Raw genomic sequence first — 18,362 nt, forward strand, 5'->3', positions numbered from 1 at the left:
GTGTAATATCTCACAAGAGACTGATGAATAAATGCTGCATATATGGTCATTGGTAGTATACAAAGGTCTGGGTTGGTGTGACACGTGTAGGTGAATGAACTAAACACTAAATGAACAGTGGCAAATCAGTGAAGAGGAAACAGTGTATTAATTGATACATAGTGAGCACGTGAGTGAATAATATTAACTACCGTAATAGCATATCCCATGTAAAGCCCTCCCTGACCACATTATACAGTCAGTGGCTATAATATATGATAATCCCCACACTGTACCTGTCTACAATCAGTCTGAAAGGCTTAATAAACATTGTATCGAGTGCCCGTAGTAACGCTGGGCTGAGCTCTAATAGCTAGGAGCCCTATGGTGTAATACATTATACTGCAGCGTTTAAAATCAATGTGTCCCGTCTCTGAGACCTGTGTCTCAGTCGCGATAGTGACGTCACAAAGACTGACGTCACCAAAACCCAACACGCATTTCGCTTAGACAGAACTTCTTAAGGGGTGGGCGGGACCCCTCTGGTTACGGTCATTTATACATTCCGTTGCTATGGTGACGCTCCTACACTAATCCGTTTACAGTAGTCTGTTTTTTCGTGGATTTTTCCGATATCACCTTTCGCATTGGTGATGTATGTTTCTTGTAAAGTATGTCAACTTGGGTACCTGTACAGTGATTAAAAACAATGGATAAAAAAAAAGAAATGTTTTCCCATCATATGAAATTCAAGAGGGAACATTTATACTGTCTAAATGCTCCAAATAACTAATGCTACTTCTGATAGAGCATGAATCAGCTAAATTAGAAAGAGCTGAGTGAGCAGCTCCAACAAACAAAGCTTTCACATTGGTGATGTATGTTACTTGTTCATGCCATATGTCATCTTGGGTACCCGCACAGCGATTAAAAACAATGGATACAAAACAAGAAAAGGAAGCTCCATAGACTGAGCTATTCCTATTGGGAAACATGTTAGTACTAATTATCACATTCCCCCAGTATAATGATATGGATATTAGATTGTAACAAGTCTCAATCTAATGGTGTGAGCCTTATGGGCCACATAATGACTCACCAAAATCACCAAGGTGATTCTATTTTGTAATGCTTACAGTATGTGTTTTTTTCTCTCTCCTAGATTCTACATTGAGCAGATACCGTTCTGATAGAATCCTCATATAGGTATCAAAAAATGTTTCACATTTGTACAATCTCTTGTTTGCATTCTCAACCTACTCCAAGTTGGATACAGATGTATCAAAGCATAGATGCTATTTGTGGTCATGAACTCGCAAGTATACTGTATGGCATTCTTTCTATTCAGACAGCTATGTATTCTGATTCTGTCATCTTAGGCTGCACTTATACTGACGGCAACGCGACTGATGACGTCACCCGTCGCCATAGCAATAGTTGTAATTTGTTGTTTGGAGACATCGCTGGCTACAAGGCCAGTGACGTCAGCAAAGGGGAAGGGCGGAGAAGCTCCCTGATTGGCATAGCCAGTCACATGTGGATATGTCTCTTCAAAAATAAAATACCACTGACTACCAGATTTTTGGTAGCGCGGACCACGCCATCACGTCCACTATAAGCGCCGGCGACAATGCATTTCTTTTGACGCAACATCGCTGTCGCGGGCACAATAAGCGCAGCCTTAGGCCTCGGATATAGTGCAGGAGGTGCACCAATTGTAGCTGGTGACTGTCTGGTCACATGATCTTCTCCACAGAACATTGCATCTTTGGTCTTCTTCTGCTGCACTGACAGCCATTTAGTGAGCCCCCAAGCCGAATCTTCGCCGATCAATCACAAGAGAACGGATTGATCGGCAACTTAGCTAATTACTTATCATTGTTTGGATTGTATCAATGCACATATTAAAAGGAAAAAAATGTAAATAAAAAATGGCAGCTTGGACCGCTACTTTGAGGGGCACATAGTGGATGCCTTAACCTGCATTCGATGGTCTGTAGAAGGGGGCCTGATGTAATTTTCACAACAGCTCACAATTACATAGTTGAGAATCTGGTATGATCCTCATATAGATAAGTGCCAGGATGTTTATTGTATTAGCAAGTTCCATGGTTTATAAGTCCAGACCTCTGCAATTTATAGTACACTTATGTCAGGTAATTCAAAATGATGAATATAAGTATTTCATAAAATCTCCCTATTTTAATGTGACTATACTGTGTAGTCCACATAGTAGTATTAGCATGTCTCTCTCTACTGCCACTATATACCATGGTAGTGTTGGCATGTGTACAGTGAACATCCCGAGTACATGGTGCCTATGAAACTAGTAGGTTGTTCAATGTTCAATCCCCCGCTCATACTAATTTCATAGGAAGGCTGAATACAGAAAACCTTCACTGAGGTCCCTTGGGGTCAAGGTACTCAGATTCTATATCCATTTTGCCTCAGTTCTCAAAAGGGCACTGTCTAGATCACCCTTTCTAATACCCATGTAGATTTGATCAATGCCCTGAAATTGTAGGCTCATGGTATCTCACCCATGGACTGGGTTCACATGCCTAGATAGAGAGGTATCTATCTTATTTCTGATTGTTGCAATATGCGTCGCCTTAGTTTACGTGAGGTTTTGCCAACATATTTTATCCCACATTTGCATGTGGCCATGTAAATTACCCCTATTGACTTACAGTTGATACAATTTGTAATTCTGTAGGACCTTGTATTATTCTAATTTAGAAAAAATGTTGAAAGGTTCATGAATTGGCAGGCTTACAGCTGCTGCAGCAAAAATGTGTCTGTTGTCCTGGAACTTATCTTTCTCAGTCTTCTCTTGATTTCTGGAAAAAACTATGTACAAGTTGATCAGATAGGTTGGTGGAGCATCTGTAGGTTATATTGGGTGTTTCATTTAAAACTTCTCTTAAGTCATCGTCTTCCAATAGGATATGCCAATGCTTCATAAACACTGATTTTAGAGCCCTCCACTGGTTGTTATTGGTGCCAATGATTATGATGTCCTTATCTTGGCTACCAACGTTTTTTCCCCATAGATTATTGCGGTGAAAAAATGTTTTTGCTCGCTTAAATGCTCTTTCTATACAGGTGCGGGCGTATCCCCTATTGAAGAATTTGCGCCTCATGTTTTCACATTGTTCCTTAAAACTCTCCATGGTGGATCAAATTAGTTTGGATCTCAAAAATTGCCCCACTAGTATACCTTGTACCCGGGGTCTGGGGTGATGACTGTTTGCCCTCAGAAGGTTGTTAGTTGCAGTTTTTTTTAGTGTGTGCCGATGTCTGCAGAGCTCCATACCTATCTTTTCTGATCACTAGATCCAGAAATGTCATCTGTCCCAGGCTAACTTTGCTGGTAAGTCTCAGATCATGTTCATTTTTTGTTTAGAGTATTAACAAAGTCCTGAAACATTTCTTTGGTTCCCTTCCACAAGACCAACACGTTGTCTAAATAGTGTGTCCAAAGTTCAATGTGCTATGTATATTCCTGCATGCTAGGTGCAAAGAGCCTTGTGTCCTCCCACCATCCAAAATATATATTCGCATATGTGGGTGCACACGTGTCCATGGCCGTACCTTGTAATTGATGGTAGTATTTTCCATTACATAGGAAATAATTATGGGAGAGTGCAAATTTTAATAGTTGACAAATACATTCGTTATGATCTCCATATTCAACTCCCTTTGTTCTTAGAAAATGGGCCACCAATGCCATCCCTGTCGCGTGTTGAATGCTCATATAATGACATGACATCAGGAGACGCTAATAGGGTATCTGGTGAGAGTACTATGCCTTCTATCTTTGTTAGCACATCAGTCATGTCTTTGGTGTTGGAGGGCAGGGCTGTTACAAAGGGACTTAATACCACATCTAAATAGCTTTTTCACTGAGAGATCCTATACCCGACACTATGGGATCCATGGGGGATCTTAGCATTCTTATGCACTTTTGGTATGCAGTAGAACGTTGCTATTTTGGGGTTCTTTACCATCATATTGTTGAACACTTTATCAGAGATGACCTTTTTACTCATTCCTGTTTTTAAGATGGAGAGCAATGTTTTCAAATACTTTATTGTCGGATCACATATTAGGACTTCATAGCATGTGGGATCATTGAGGAGCCATAGATTCTCTTGTAAATATTTGTCCTCTTGTAAGAATACTGTACTGTGTTGCCTCCATTATCCGTAGGTAAAATAATGACCCCTTTAGATCTCTCAGTTCCCCCAGAGTTTTTCTTTCTGAAGGGCTCATATTATCCTGGCTTCCCTGACTCCTAGGTATTCGTTCCATATCTCTAGTGACCAATTTTAGGAACATTTCTATGTTCGCATTGGTACTTAGTGACTGTGTGAATTTGCTTTTGGTTTCAGGGGAGTAAACGGCCCCTGTCATGGTTCTCTCTCATTATCTTCCGGTAAGGATACAAGATCTCTAAAATATTCTAGATCCTTTTGGTCCAGAAGTGCTAAGTCTCCATTTTCTTATAAAACTTGTGGAGTGCTAATTTGCGGGCAAACAAATTGATATCTTTTACCCATTCAAATAGGTTGATGTTATTAGAGGGCGAGAATGAAAATCCTTTCTTCAAAACGTTCAGTTGCTCAGGGGTGAGAACCCCACCTGTAAGATTGAATACTGTATTTGTGATTCATCCCGTGTTGTGTTATTTACTGCACATACTCTTCCCTTGCCCTCTGAAGGCCCATACTGTACCTCCCGGATTCTTAGCTTTGTTCGGACTCCTTCTGGACTACCCTCTCTTTCTAGGATATCTCCCTCTACTTTGGTATCCCTAAAAATGATCACATGGGCCCTGATGTTTTTTTGGACCAGGATTTTTGAAGTGAAACTTCTTTATTGGCACCTAGTCAATTTTGATGGAACAAAACTCCTTCATGGAGACGAAAATGTGAAACGTAAATGACGTCACGCTCCTATGGGCGGCGCTCCCCCCACACGCCCGCTATCGCCACTCCTAACGGCCGCCGCTCCCCCCACACGCCCGCTGACATATGCCACGCATGTGCAGTAGTGATGGCGCCGCTGACGGATGCCACATATGCGCAGAAGCGTCTGGCATCGCTCAGTTCTCCGGCGCGCATGCGCAGAGGCTTCTGGAGCTCGGCAGTGCATCGCGCATGGGCAGCAGAGGAGAAGAGGACACGGAGCGCAGACCACCCACACACACCGTGTCACATACACACAGACACTCATAAACACACACACAGACATACACTTACGCTTACACACACACACACACAAAAGAAGTTTCACTTACTATGCGCGTGCACAGCACGCACAGCTTTTTTTTTAATGGTAATTATTGTCCGCACTATCCAAATTATCCCATTCAGTGGAGGAATCATGGGGTGCTATATAGGCACGCTTGTGAATTTTGTTTTTATATATATTTCCCATCTTAATATCATTAACATCTCTGGCAAATATCTTTTTCTTTCTCTCCTTGATGTCAACTGTGAATATGTCTATATTTCTTTTGAGTCTCAACTCTAACCATGTATTATTTGTTTTACTCTGTGCCCAGGACTTACTTGAAAACGAGAGTTAACTCTCAATGTATTACTTCCTGGTAAAATATTTTATAAATAATAAATAAAAATAAATAAATCATTAAATTTGACCCATCGCTTTGTTTGTTGGAGCTGCTCACTCAGCTCTTTTGTTACTACTTCTAATTTAGCTGATTCATGCTCTATCAGAAGTAGCATTAGTTCTTTGGAGTATTTAGACAGTATAAATGTTCCCTCTTGAATTTCATATGATGGGAAAACATTTCTTCTTTTTTATCTATTGTTTTTAATTACTGTACAGTTACCCAAGATGACATACTTTATGGCATGAACAAGAAACATACATCACCAATGCGAAGAAATCCACAAAAAAAACCACTTCTGTAAACGGATTGGTGTAGGAGCGTCACCACAGCAACGGAATGTATAAATGACCGTACCGGAGGGGTCCCGCCCACCCCCGAAGTTCTCTCTGAATGAAATGCGCGCCGGATTTTGGTGACGTAAGTCTTTGCGACGTCACATTGATTTTAAATGCTGCAGTATAACTTATTACACATAGGGCTCCTACTAGCTCTTAGAGCTCAGCCCAGTGTTACTACGGGCACTCAATATAATGTTTATTAAGCCTTTCAGATGCCTGATTGTAGACAGCTACAGTATGGGGCTTATCATATATTATAGCCACTGACAGATGGCAGGACGGCCTCGCAGCAGTGTCAGTAAGATGCTAGAAGCTGTGTAAAGTTTTAACTGCAGTGGTTTATTAACTACAAACAAATAAACGTAATGGGTACTGTCCCTTTAAATCATAATAAAACATAGAAAATTAACACCTATTCCCTTTAGGGAAAGCTAACTACACCATAGCTTTCGCCCCAACTAACTGCATGGCCAGCTAAGCTGGTTCCAAAGCCAAAACATGCACTGGCATATTGAACAAAGTAACACAGTCTCTGCATAGAACAATAAAGTGTTTTTGCTTATCTGTCAGTCTTTGTCTTTATCCTGGGTGTGATTCCCAGCCGGACCCCACAGGCCTGCTTCTTTCAGTCCTAGGGTCCAATACAGCCAGACTCTCCCCGGCTGGGAGAACTTTCACTTCCCCTCTCTCTGTGGAGTAAAGCAGTCTCTCTGTATAGCAGCTTCCTGTGTCTTTTAAAACACTTGTTTCACTGAGGAGCCCAGACCGATTAATCAGTTTTCAGCTGCTGCTCTTTCTCTCAGGAGATTAACGCTCTGTGGACTGGCTGCAGCGTCTCTCAATTCACTGTTTCAGCCTGAGTCAGTGACTCTGTCACACAGTATAATGTGGTCTATGAGAGCTTTACATGGGATATACCATTAGTTACTATTATTCACAAATGTGCTCACTATTGTATATATTAATACACTGTTTCCTCTCCACTGATTTTGCACAGTTTATTTAGGGCTTAGTTCATTCACCTACACATGTCACACCAGCCCAGACCAGACATTTGTATATTACAACTGACCATAGTAGAATAGGAAATCTGCGCTGGTGCTGTCCCATAAGAAAATCACAACTTGATATCATGTGTAGTCTTCAGTAGGGAACTCCAGTTACTCCTGTGGAGTGAGCTCCCCTAAAGGAGCTCACAATGTGATACAAAAACACAAACAGAAAATTCACAGTGAATGAGTATAACGTATGTATCTATTGAAAAAGTCCTATGTGGGACTACATGATATTCCAACAGTGCAAAGTACAAGTGAAAGGATTTACAATGTGATGATAAAACAAAATGGTGATGTAAGAGTTCCAGTCCAGGCTTTTGCTGGAACTCGCCCTTACCTGGCTGCTGTGGAATTTTGATTACTGGCAGCCTGCTATATTGGCTGCACCTGTTCAAGGACTTAAATACCAGCCAGTGACTTCCAGCCCCTGCCTGAGCATTGTATAATTTTTGTTGTGTTCCCGGCAACCCTGGGCTTTAGTTCCTGATCCTTCCGCGTGTCTTGCCAGTCTCTGTGGCTTCCCTGTTCCAGATGCTAGCCTGTTGCTGTGGCTTGCCTATCCCTGTGGCTTCCCTGTTCATTTGGAATTCCTGTTGCTGACCCCGGACCGTGACCCCGACCTCGCTGCCTTTTGCCTGCCTTGACCTTTTGCCTGTTGCCTGGATTCTGCACGACTGACGCCAGTCCTGACCCTTTGCCTGCTTACCGACCACAGATACTCTAACAGGACTCTGTCCCTGGGCTCTGGTCGGTTAATTGGCATCGCTACCTCCTCCCTGCGGGTCCACTTCTTGATCGGAGACGAGCATCATCACAGGTGCGAACCAGGACCGGGAGAAACGGACGCTGCTAGAGTAAATGCTGGGTACGGATCTCTCTCGCTGTCAGCTTCAGGTGCACCGACGAGTATTCTAAAACTTGAATTGAAAAATCTGGGGCTATCACCAACAAGACCCAGGTACATGCTGCAACATTTCAGTGATATTTCTGTAGAAAGACTAACGGCCCATCGGATTAACACAGCAGGGGTCAGTTTGAATGGAACTGCCAGGGACCCCACTGTGTTAATCTGATGGGCCATTAGTCTGTCTGCAGAAATGTCACTGAAATGTTGCAGCATGTACCCAGCATGTACCTGGATCTTGTTGGTGAATACTCGTCGGCGCACCTGTATGCCCGAAGTCTTTCCTTGCTGGTTTGGTATTCTCCCAATAGCGTGCTACAACCCCACGTGACCTCTACGCGTTTCGTACTGCATGACCTCCTGACGAAGAATTGGGGTTTTTTTTGCGCCGATTATTTTGCATTGTTTGTCTGTTTTTATTTTTATTGGCCAATCGGCACGGATTGTTTCTTGGTTTTATTTTTATGATTGGGCATCGACATTTTATTGGATTCATCTGTGGTTGCCCCTGAAAATAAGGAGGATGGCCTTAATTCCGGCAGGAGTAACACTTTTATTTATTTAGGGTGTACATTGATTGCCAATGTTGCTATCTAGGCCCTCAAGCCACAGTGACAATCAAGGCATTTAATGGCTTACTTTTTATTGTTATTATTTATTCTAATGTATATTTTATTGAATGTATTTTATGCTTTTCAACAGGCAAAAGTACTATTAGGCACATTGCATGGCAATGGTTTTCTAGCCACTAAGGTAGGCAATGAGGTTAGTGTTTTTTTATATAGTATTAACCCCTTTGGTGCCTATGGTATACCTTGGTAACCACAGGCATCAAACGGGTTAATGTTATTTGGATCATAGGCTTCTGTAATAATAGTTATTACAGAAGCCTATGATACAAATATCGCGATATGGTAATTAAGGCATTATTAACAGTAGCGTTAATTCCTGCATCGTGAGTTTGACAAAAATATCACACCCAGAAAATAATTACTGCAATCTTAATGAATACCAACTTAAAATAATGTCGTAATTTTCTTTGTACTGGGTGCGATATTAACTCCACTTTAACGGATTTTTATGTATCCGGCCTTAAAGTTTAGAAAATGTTGTGGTTTTTCTGCGTCTGCATTGCAAGTGCTGAAGGTCAGCGAGGAAATTCCATTCTTGAAATGCACTCAAAATTAATACGAAGAAATATTTGAAACTGTTATTGCTTCGTTTTACTATTATTTTTAAACTGGGTTTTTTTTTTAGCGCTCTCCTCTTCATTTGATGTAAGTAGTGGATCAGCCCCAGGTATGTGGAAGGAACAGAAGCCTCTTTAACTCACCGCGATCTGTTTATCAGAAAACTGCACCTGGATTATCGATGTCGAAACTCCTAATTGTTTTCACTGGATTCCATTTCTTTGAAAAATGTGCTGCTATTATTTGCATGTTTCCTTGCATTTTGCAGGAGACGTAGATACATAGATGGCTATGTATAAAAGTACAAATGCTGCAAAACAGTAGCAAAAAAGCCTCATATTTATCAAAGGGGGAAAAAATCAGTGTTTTTGCTCTAGTTTTGTCCCAGTTTTAAAACCAAGAGACTTTGTACATAACCCCAATAGACCCCAGTGACTTGAGTCTGCTTAAAGTAGCTGTACTGTATGTGCAATGTGTTCTTTGTAGGAAAAAGATACCGGTAGGTTTGTTTACAGGACAAGTTAAATATGGTTTGTTACCCTCTACTATGAGTTTTCAATGCAGAAAGTTAACATCTTCCCTTTAACAAATCTTTTCAATTATTCTTAAAAAAAATGCCATAGACAGTAATGGTTAAAGCAGAATATAGCCGTTCGGGAGGTAAATTAACATAGGGTGCATGTGTTGGCCATCCAAAGCAAAAAGCCAGAGATGCATATTAAATTAATTAGATTTAATATTGCCTAGGACTTGGTAATAACAAAAATGTCTTACAAGCTAATTTTTCCCTATTACTAACTACTATACCAAAGACAAGGGAATTTTAAAATGTTGAAAATAATTAATGATTTCATGTTGACATTCACCCGTTTATGTGCTAATTTGCATGGTCAAACAGAAATCCTTTGTCTGTAGTGCTTGGATAGAATATTTTCTAGGGTGTCGTGTGTAGTGTGGCTTAAGAAGGCCTTCTGGATATTATAATTGGCTCTAAGTGCTGTAAAGTAAAGTGATTTGGTCACTTTTTTTTATTCTTTTTGTGAAAGATGCTAACTTAATTTCTAATTTACAGCCTGATAAGAAGTAACAAACATTAGTACATACTTAGGACAGAACCATTTGGTTTAAAGAGAGTCTTTCTTTTCCCCAGTCGCATAGTTCCTCCCATGTCCCCTGGGTGATGTTCAGGCATATCAATAACCTGCAAGTAAAAAAATATGTTATCACATTTAACTCATATTCAATGTCAATGATTTGTAAATAAGATGAAAAATATAACATTCAAATAAAAGATTCCAAGATGGAAAAAAAAAAGATGATTTTCTAAAATAACTGTGACCATATACAGTATACTATAGCCTGAAAGCGACAGTGCTTCTCAGATACATATGATGCCAACATTATTTTTTAATCTCACTGTGTACTTCAAAACACCAGTTTATTCCATCCAATATTATGTACTGTATGCAGGTTTACTACCCCGCATGTTCCGATATACAATATATGATTCTTCAGTCAGAATTACAGTTATGCTGACATTGGCAGTTCTGGGGCACATTTCAGGTATGAATTGTGGACTTTTAGGTCCCAACGTATTTAAACAAAAATGTTTATTATCATTTATTTATAATGCGCCAACATGACCTGCAGCACAGTACTGTGGGGGTAAAGGACAATAACATGAATAATACATATATTAACATTAACGTGCGCTCGATAACACAATACTGTAGGAAGTCTTGCTCTAAGGCGCTTACAATTGAAGAGGTGGGAATGGGAAGGACATAAAAGGATCAGTGGAAAGGGCGGCTGTTCTGAGGATAAATGATGTGAGCTAATAAATTGTTCATGCTGAAGAACATGTCAAAAGGCTGTTGGACAGGCTTCTTTGAAGAAGTGAGTTTTTAGGGAGCTTTGAAATGTGTGAAGAGTAGGGGAATATACAGTATAGGTTAGTGCGTTCCAGAGGTAAGGAGCAGTCCAGGATAAATCTTGGGGATGGGAGTGGGATTAAGCGATGAAGGAAGAGGAAGTAGGCCATGATATCGTGCCATTGTTTAGTGCCCCTTATGTATTTTTATTTACATTAAAAGTAGAGTTTAAAAAATATCTTTACTTAAGTCTTTGCAAAATCTTTTTGATACTATAATTGAACTTTCTCCGTTATCTTACAATTCTTTTTACCTTTCTCCCATTTCATATATTTTCCCTCATCAGTTTCTAATCCATGTAGACTTTGTCTACATCCCTGTTGAATGGAAATAGCTACAGTACAAATAAAGTGGATAACTACAGTGAAGACGCAAGAAATATATATACTGTAAAAAAAATGTTCTTTGATTTAGTCAATTCCCTTTGTGTTGGAGTAGCCTGCAATGTGCCATTTATGTCACCCCCCTGAACACTCAGAGGATTACACATGATGCCAACCTCATTAGATTTGAAGGTGTCAGATCACAGATATACTTTACTCTTGGATAAGTCAAATGGCTTGGCAAACTGAATTGGTATTATGGATCATCTGTCAGCTAAATATCCTTTGATTCTTTCTTCATGTACTGAGCTCCCCAGTACTCAGGAAGGATTGACAGCAGATGGAATTCAAAAGCATTCAAACACTGGCTGCTGTAACAGTGAATTACTTCGGTCCCTTCACTCAGTCACTGCAGACATTTGTGCCAAAATGTTAATTATATATTCTTGTCCTTTGACCTCCTTGTCCTTCTTCTCCTTTGATATCACATAGCTGCACTTAGCATCTGCTTCTGTTAAGAACCTAATTATATTTTTATGTGCTTATTTTTGGAAATAAATGATGGTTTGGTTAACAAATACAGTAATATATTTCTGATATTTATGGCTAATAGTATTACGCTCTTTATAGAAGTTAGGACAATTTAAATAATCATAACTGCCATGATATCCCTGGTTCCTTTCTTCTTCCTTGCTTACTTATATTACTTTACACAGGTTTTAACTGGGGCACTAGTTACTCAAAACCACTGACTTTTACTGAGTCTTTTATTTATTCATTTATAAAAAGGGTTTATTACACTTATCCTAATACTGTACCTCTCATATAATTTCTTTTCAAGACTTTCCCAGGCTGCTTCCCACCTCTTCACTGGAGTTATTATATGAATATAGGAATTCGAATTGCCTAATCAATCTCGCCATGCTGTACCATTTTTTCTGTTAGTGTACAAAATGTGCGGCTCTCACAGACACACGGTAGAGATGCACTAAGTTCTGCTAAATCAGATTACCTAAAACAGGAAAAAACAATATTTTCCCTTATTCAATAAGGTAAATACAGTTCAACCCCGTTATAACGTGATCCATTACAACGCGAATCCGCTTATAACGCGATGCAAGCGTGGCTCCCAATTTGCGTATTTATGAATACTTTACAACACGATTATTGGTATCTTAAATACTTTATTGTACAATGCATACAATTGTACATTATTTCTAATGCGATCCGCTTATAATGCGATGTGATTCTTTGGACCCCAAGCACAGCGTTATAAGGGAGTTGAGGTGTATATGCAAAAATACCAGTCATAATTGAGCTTATTAGCATAGAGTTAACATCTCACTATTTAAGCATAATGCTGTGTTATCTTGAAACAACATGACATTCTTTTATCTTGGCGTTGCCCCGATCACGAGAGAGAAACTTGTAATAACACCTGATATACCTTGGAAATATCCCAATTTAACGCATTTGACTATATTTTACGTGATTACGTTTGAATATTTTCCAGTTATAGCAGGTGTGTTCACAGGTGTCTCCCAACCTAGAGTATAGGTTAATTTATTTGAAGGGATATATCAAGGAATAAATGCTGCACACCACAATATAACAAAGAGTGATACAGTTACCGCTGCTCCCATCAATGTACGATCGGCTGCATCCAATCCACGGCATACAAAAAGGAATGAGGCACACGGGTTTCCAAATAAAGAGGTTAATTAAAGCATACACAACGTCTCGACCCAATAGGTCTTTGTCAAGTGCAAAAAGTGGCCAATTGGGTCGAAACGTTGTGTATGCTTTAATTAATCTCTTTATTTGGAAATCCGTGTGCCCCATCTTCATTCCTTTTTTTAATTTATTTGAAGGTACATAAGTCAATGGCCCTCTCCTAAATTGGTCTCTCATTTCCATTCAAACCCCTATTTTAGGGTCTGGATGGGTATAACGCCAGTCAGGTATGGCTTAAAGCAGCTGGTTCCTCTTGCTAATATTTTTTTATCCCACCCTTCTTTTTTTTTTTTAACCAGGATGGTAATCAGGGCGTCCTCTGAGCTGAAACGTGCTATTTTCAGCTCTGGCGACCCCTGGTTACTGAGATATTTACCGGTAAAAAGTGGAGTGTCTCAGTCCCCTCCAGTGGAGACAAAATGGCAGTTTAAATCTCCCGCTTCCGTCGCGGCTCCTATTGGCTGGCACGATGTGGGAGATTTAAATTGTGGGTCATGAGCTCATTTGCATTTCAATGACAATAATAACCTGCTTTTTACCAAAGTAAATCGTCGTTAAAATTGCGGCAGCATATTTGCTTCAGTGAATACTGTGTTATGATTAATAGGCGTTATCCAGGGTTAATGTCACGTTAAATCACAAATGTCCTCCACAAATTAAATTTACCTTATATGAGCCAAGATGTCCCCCGGAGCTGAACCGCAGCACTTAAAGATTCAGGAAACCCTCCTATACCCTGATTGCCAAGATAAATATTTTTTTTACTTTTACCAGTACTTGCAAGGAAAAATATAGAAGGCTGAGGGATCACCCAATCAGAAGGTGCAATGTCATCTCACAATTATGTCACGGTTCTCTATTGACTGCCATGGTGAAGATTACCCCACTGGCCATAGTGGCCAGTAGCTAGTTTTTTTGCTGCCCAAAGAAGACTAGAGGAAGATGAAGACGGCCTTCATCCTGGCAGAGGTAAGTACAACTGTCATTCACTTTATGCTGGCTGGTTACGGTTTTATTTTTAATGGGAACATTTGCTATTATCCATATCTGGATAATAGGAATTGTGCTCATTATTGTACTTTATGAGTTGCGGGAGCGGGACGTGGATGTTGGGGCTAGAGGGGGTGGGTACAGTAGTAGGGTTGTTGTATTTTTAGGTTTATTGGGGGTAGAAGGGGTGCGTGAAGGGGGTAGTTGCCCCAGGGTTGGTGGTTAAGCCTCTCAGGTGGGTAGCGGGAGGGGTTAACCCCTTCATTACCTACCATAGCCATTACCACGGCTATGGTAGTTAAGGGGTTAACTCCTCCCGGTAGGCCTAACCACCCACGCTGGGGAAATTGTATAGTGCAATCCTCTCTCTACTATCAATCTTTTTCTTTGTGTTGTTTGTTGTACGCTGTAAAGTGTTATGGTTCCTAAAAAATGAGTCGGTTGAGTACCTGTGCATATATCAAGGCGTGTATCACTCAGAACTTTAGAAGTAGTCAAATCTGTCTGACTCCATGACGATGGGCTTATAGCAACCAAAGTGCACAAATGGTCTTTGTCTAAGGGGGCTTCTAGGGTATATGTCTGTGTTTTCTTGAACCCAGTGATAAATTTGATGCTCCTTCAAGTCAGCAATGACCATCTGTAGTTTTTCTCTTGAATTTAATGAGATCATTTTCATATTTGGTAATGCTGGTCTCTAATCAAGAAATCCAGTCCTGCGTTTTGTCAGTTGTCACAGTGTTCATATGATTCACTTCAAAATTAGTGACATATATATTTTAACCTTGCTGAGGTCCTTGCCCACCTGCTCAATGACCAGAACCGTCAGGTCTAAGAACATTTGTTCAAGATACCGCACCACTTACGGAAAAATGCAGTATCTGTTCTTCCTATAGTCGGTACATTTCTCACTCCGCCTTTCGGTATCCTTTTGTGTCTATGATAATCTGACAATGTAGTTCTGTGTAACAAGAGATTAATCTCCCTCTTTTTCAGTTTTAAAAGTTCATGGTACAGATATTGTGGCTTGGAAGTTCCTTCAAATGTCCTGAAATGTGTTTCTAAATCATATTTTAGCAATCTCAGTAACAGTATAGTAAACAGTCTGCTTGCTCACGGTTAGCTCCATCTTTGAAAAATAATATTTCCAAATCTTAATCAACAAAGGTCATTTTTGTATGTATTCAAAGCAACTTGTTAGAAGAAAGAAGGTTGTATATTGGAAATGCATAAGATTAACAGCTTCAATATAGTATTGGTGAAAAATTGAAGAATTTATTAAGTAATCAGATCAATGTTTTGGGACTGCAACATTGATCTGACTACTTAATATGACTTTGGTAAAGAATTATGGACAGGAGAGCTATACAGAAGAAAGAGGGTCTGGGGTTACTGGTCATCCATTTTGTCTCTTCTGTTTTATGTGGACATGTGATAAGTGTTTGTGGGTAAGGATGAGTTTCGCTGACAATAGAAGTTCCAAAGCTGTGCCTGTGGCTTAACGCCCGGAATTATACCGATACAATTTATCAGTACCCTGACCCACTTTGTTATTGTACCATTTCTGTATGAAAGAATGTATGAGTGAGCAGGGTTTGCTCTGAGACTATTTCAGGACTTCATGTGCTTGCTAAAGAAAACACTTTGGTAAAAACAACTATTATGGGATGGAGGTAATTTATGCTAACCAAGCTCAAATAAAGCATATGTAAAGCCCCGTGAGTATTAAGAAATATTTAAAATTTAAGGAATTGTCTGAGTGACTATTGTCTTTGTGACTAAGGAATATAGTGTAAAACGGCAGTTACTATAATGGAAAATTCATCCTCTGTGGAACCTGAGAAGGGGCCTCCCAAGGGGTCATCCGTTTTGTATGATACATTTATACGATTCCCCAGCTGGTAAATTTCTGGAACAGTGGTCAGGGATAACTAGTAAAACAAGTAACCCTTCGTCCAAGGAGGGGACATATGATAACGATAAAATAGAATAATTGCGCAAATGTTTAATTGACAGAGGGATCTTTCTCTGTGGGATTGAGAAGCTCAGTGAATCTCATGTATTGCGAATCTCACAGGGAAACATACCCTAGGTTAAAATGGGTAAAAAGAATTCTGTTGAGGAACAGTAGGGTCCCGAAATAGGAACTCCAAATTATATTAGAATCCTCATTTCCCCCTAAAAAGGTGTTATAACTGCTGCATTTAGTTTAACCATTGACTGGACACAAATTAACATAACACAACAGAATAAGGAAGAAACAGCAAGTGAATTTGTCGATAGATTATTGGAAATATTCAAGGCATATGGCGGTGTTGAGGAAGTAGAGACGAACGTAAGACCACTTATAGTGGCAGCTTTTGTGAAAGGTTTACATGCCGAAATTGGGACGCAAGTAGAGACTGTGTGTATTGGTTGGGAGCATAAAAGATTGTCAGAAATTGTTACTGTGGTAGAGAATGCAATGGAGCACATAATTTAAGAAAGAAAAAGCTCAGGAAGTGAAATTTGTTAAGGCACAAACTGTGTTCTTTTCTCAAAGTAGTCCGGTTAAAGAAAGTAGACTATATGATAGGATTCAAGAGGGGTCACAGGATAGGGATCAAGGAAGGGACAGAAAGTGTTATAATTGTAGAGAGTCAGGACATTTTGCCAGAAATTGCAGAGCCCCGAAGAGAGATAACCAGAGAACAGTCCATCGGTTCCCCCATTATTCTCAAAAGATTGTTTTTGCCTAAACCAAGAAGGGTCTTCCCCGTCGGGATTGAGAATCTCAGGTTTTCTCTACTATTGCAAATCTCAGTGGGGAACACGCCTTCAAAATAGGGAAAATTAGTTTTTTCCCCCAAAGCGTTTTATTAGATTGTCAGGAATAAATATGTTAAAAGGGTTGATTGTTTGAAAAATTTCTGTTTCTGTGCTAATAACCTTATCCTTTCCCCACATCAATAAGTGGGTATGAGTCAGGTTCTGATACAGATGTAGTCTCGGTGCCGTCAATTGATTGCTGTGCCCTTGACAAGGGCTGTAAAAACTGACTGGAACACCCTACATAAATCCTACTTGTGTGCGAGTCTTGTTTGAAAATTGAATAATGGGAACGCCGGTTTAGTATATATATACAAAATTACCATGCAGAAACTTGCAAGTTCTTACAAAAATAAGAATATAATCCATTGCTTGTGATTAAGTTTTTATTTAAAGGTGTTCACACCCACTACAACACAAACTAATCAACACTGGGCAGAGGAGAGTTTGGATGTCCATGGACAGAGAGGAGGACGAAGAAAGGGCAAATTCGGGAAGATCATTTGATCTTTACCATTTTTTGTAATCAGCCCAGTCACTGGAAAAAATAAGGGTATTTATCATACTGGCCAGGCGATGTGTTCTCTTAACCAGAATGATATTCTTCCCCCCTAAATTTCCACCTCGATAGAGAGAGACGGAATCAATGTAACCCGAGGCTGAAGTGCTCCCCCTCTCCCCGAGCTATGAGCACACGCGATAACATGCAGGACACATTCCCGACATGAAATAGAACTAAAAGCCCAATAGCTTCAAATTAGTTTAGAAGCAGGTTAGTACTAACAAATAAAATGATTTTTTTATTATTAATTTAGTTTGCTGGATGAAACTGTTTTGTTTTTTATTATTATAATAGTTGATAAATATGTGTTTTGTTATTATTTTTGTGAAGATGGCCGGCTGTGTATGAGAGAAGTGTGGATTATGTTTGTGTCCTGTATTTAAAAAAAAAAAGAGAGAGAAAGTTCCCTTGTGCGTTTTCTGTTTGTGTGTAATCAGTAATCCCAGTTCAAATGTTTTTTTTCTGGTTATGATATGTTTGGGATTTTTTTTAAGATACTGATAAAGGCTCACCAACACACTGTTTCCCATGAAAACTTTAGTCAGCATTGGGCTGTGGGAAAAGCTCAATTTTAAAATCTAATCTGGTCAAATATATCAACTATTTTTCTGTTCTGAGCACAGGACCAATTTAGATGCTGAAGATAGAGACATTGCATGTTGTGGAGTGAAATGTATGACATGTCACTCTATAGTATAAAATGTTTATAGTGTATAATGTTTAAAATTAACATGTAGTATAGTTTAATATATACAAATGTAATGTTTTAAAAGTATGTTACCCAGTTTTGCAGTGATGCAAAGATTGTCACTAAGAATATAAATATATATATTTTTATAATTCTGATATTTTTTAGAAAGATCAGTTAGTTTGTACTAAATAACAAATATTTTATAAGTAGTGCAGT

At 39.5% G+C, this 18,362-nt stretch overlaps 1 protein-coding gene across 5 annotated transcripts in view; it reads right to left on the reverse strand.

Annotated features, from left to right (window-relative positions):
- Positions 1–18,362, reverse strand: part of CTPS2 (CTP synthase 2) — a 199,076-nt gene that overhangs the window by 73,013 nt on the left and 107,701 nt on the right. For 4 of the 5 annotated variants that reach the window (XM_075594130.1, XM_075594129.1, XM_075594132.1 and 1 more), the window contains one exon: positions 10,212–10,308. In XM_075594130.1, coding sequence (XP_075450245.1) covers positions 10,212–10,308 — 97 coding nt within the window. Of the gene's footprint in view, positions 1–10,211; positions 10,309–18,362 lie in introns of those variants that run through there. The other variant, XM_075594133.1, reaches the window with a different exon arrangement.

Source organism: Ascaphus truei, chromosome 3, assembly GCF_040206685.1.
Source record: "Ascaphus truei isolate aAscTru1 chromosome 3, aAscTru1.hap1, whole genome shotgun sequence".
Classification (NCBI taxonomy): Eukaryota; Metazoa; Chordata; class Amphibia; order Anura; family Ascaphidae; genus Ascaphus; species Ascaphus truei.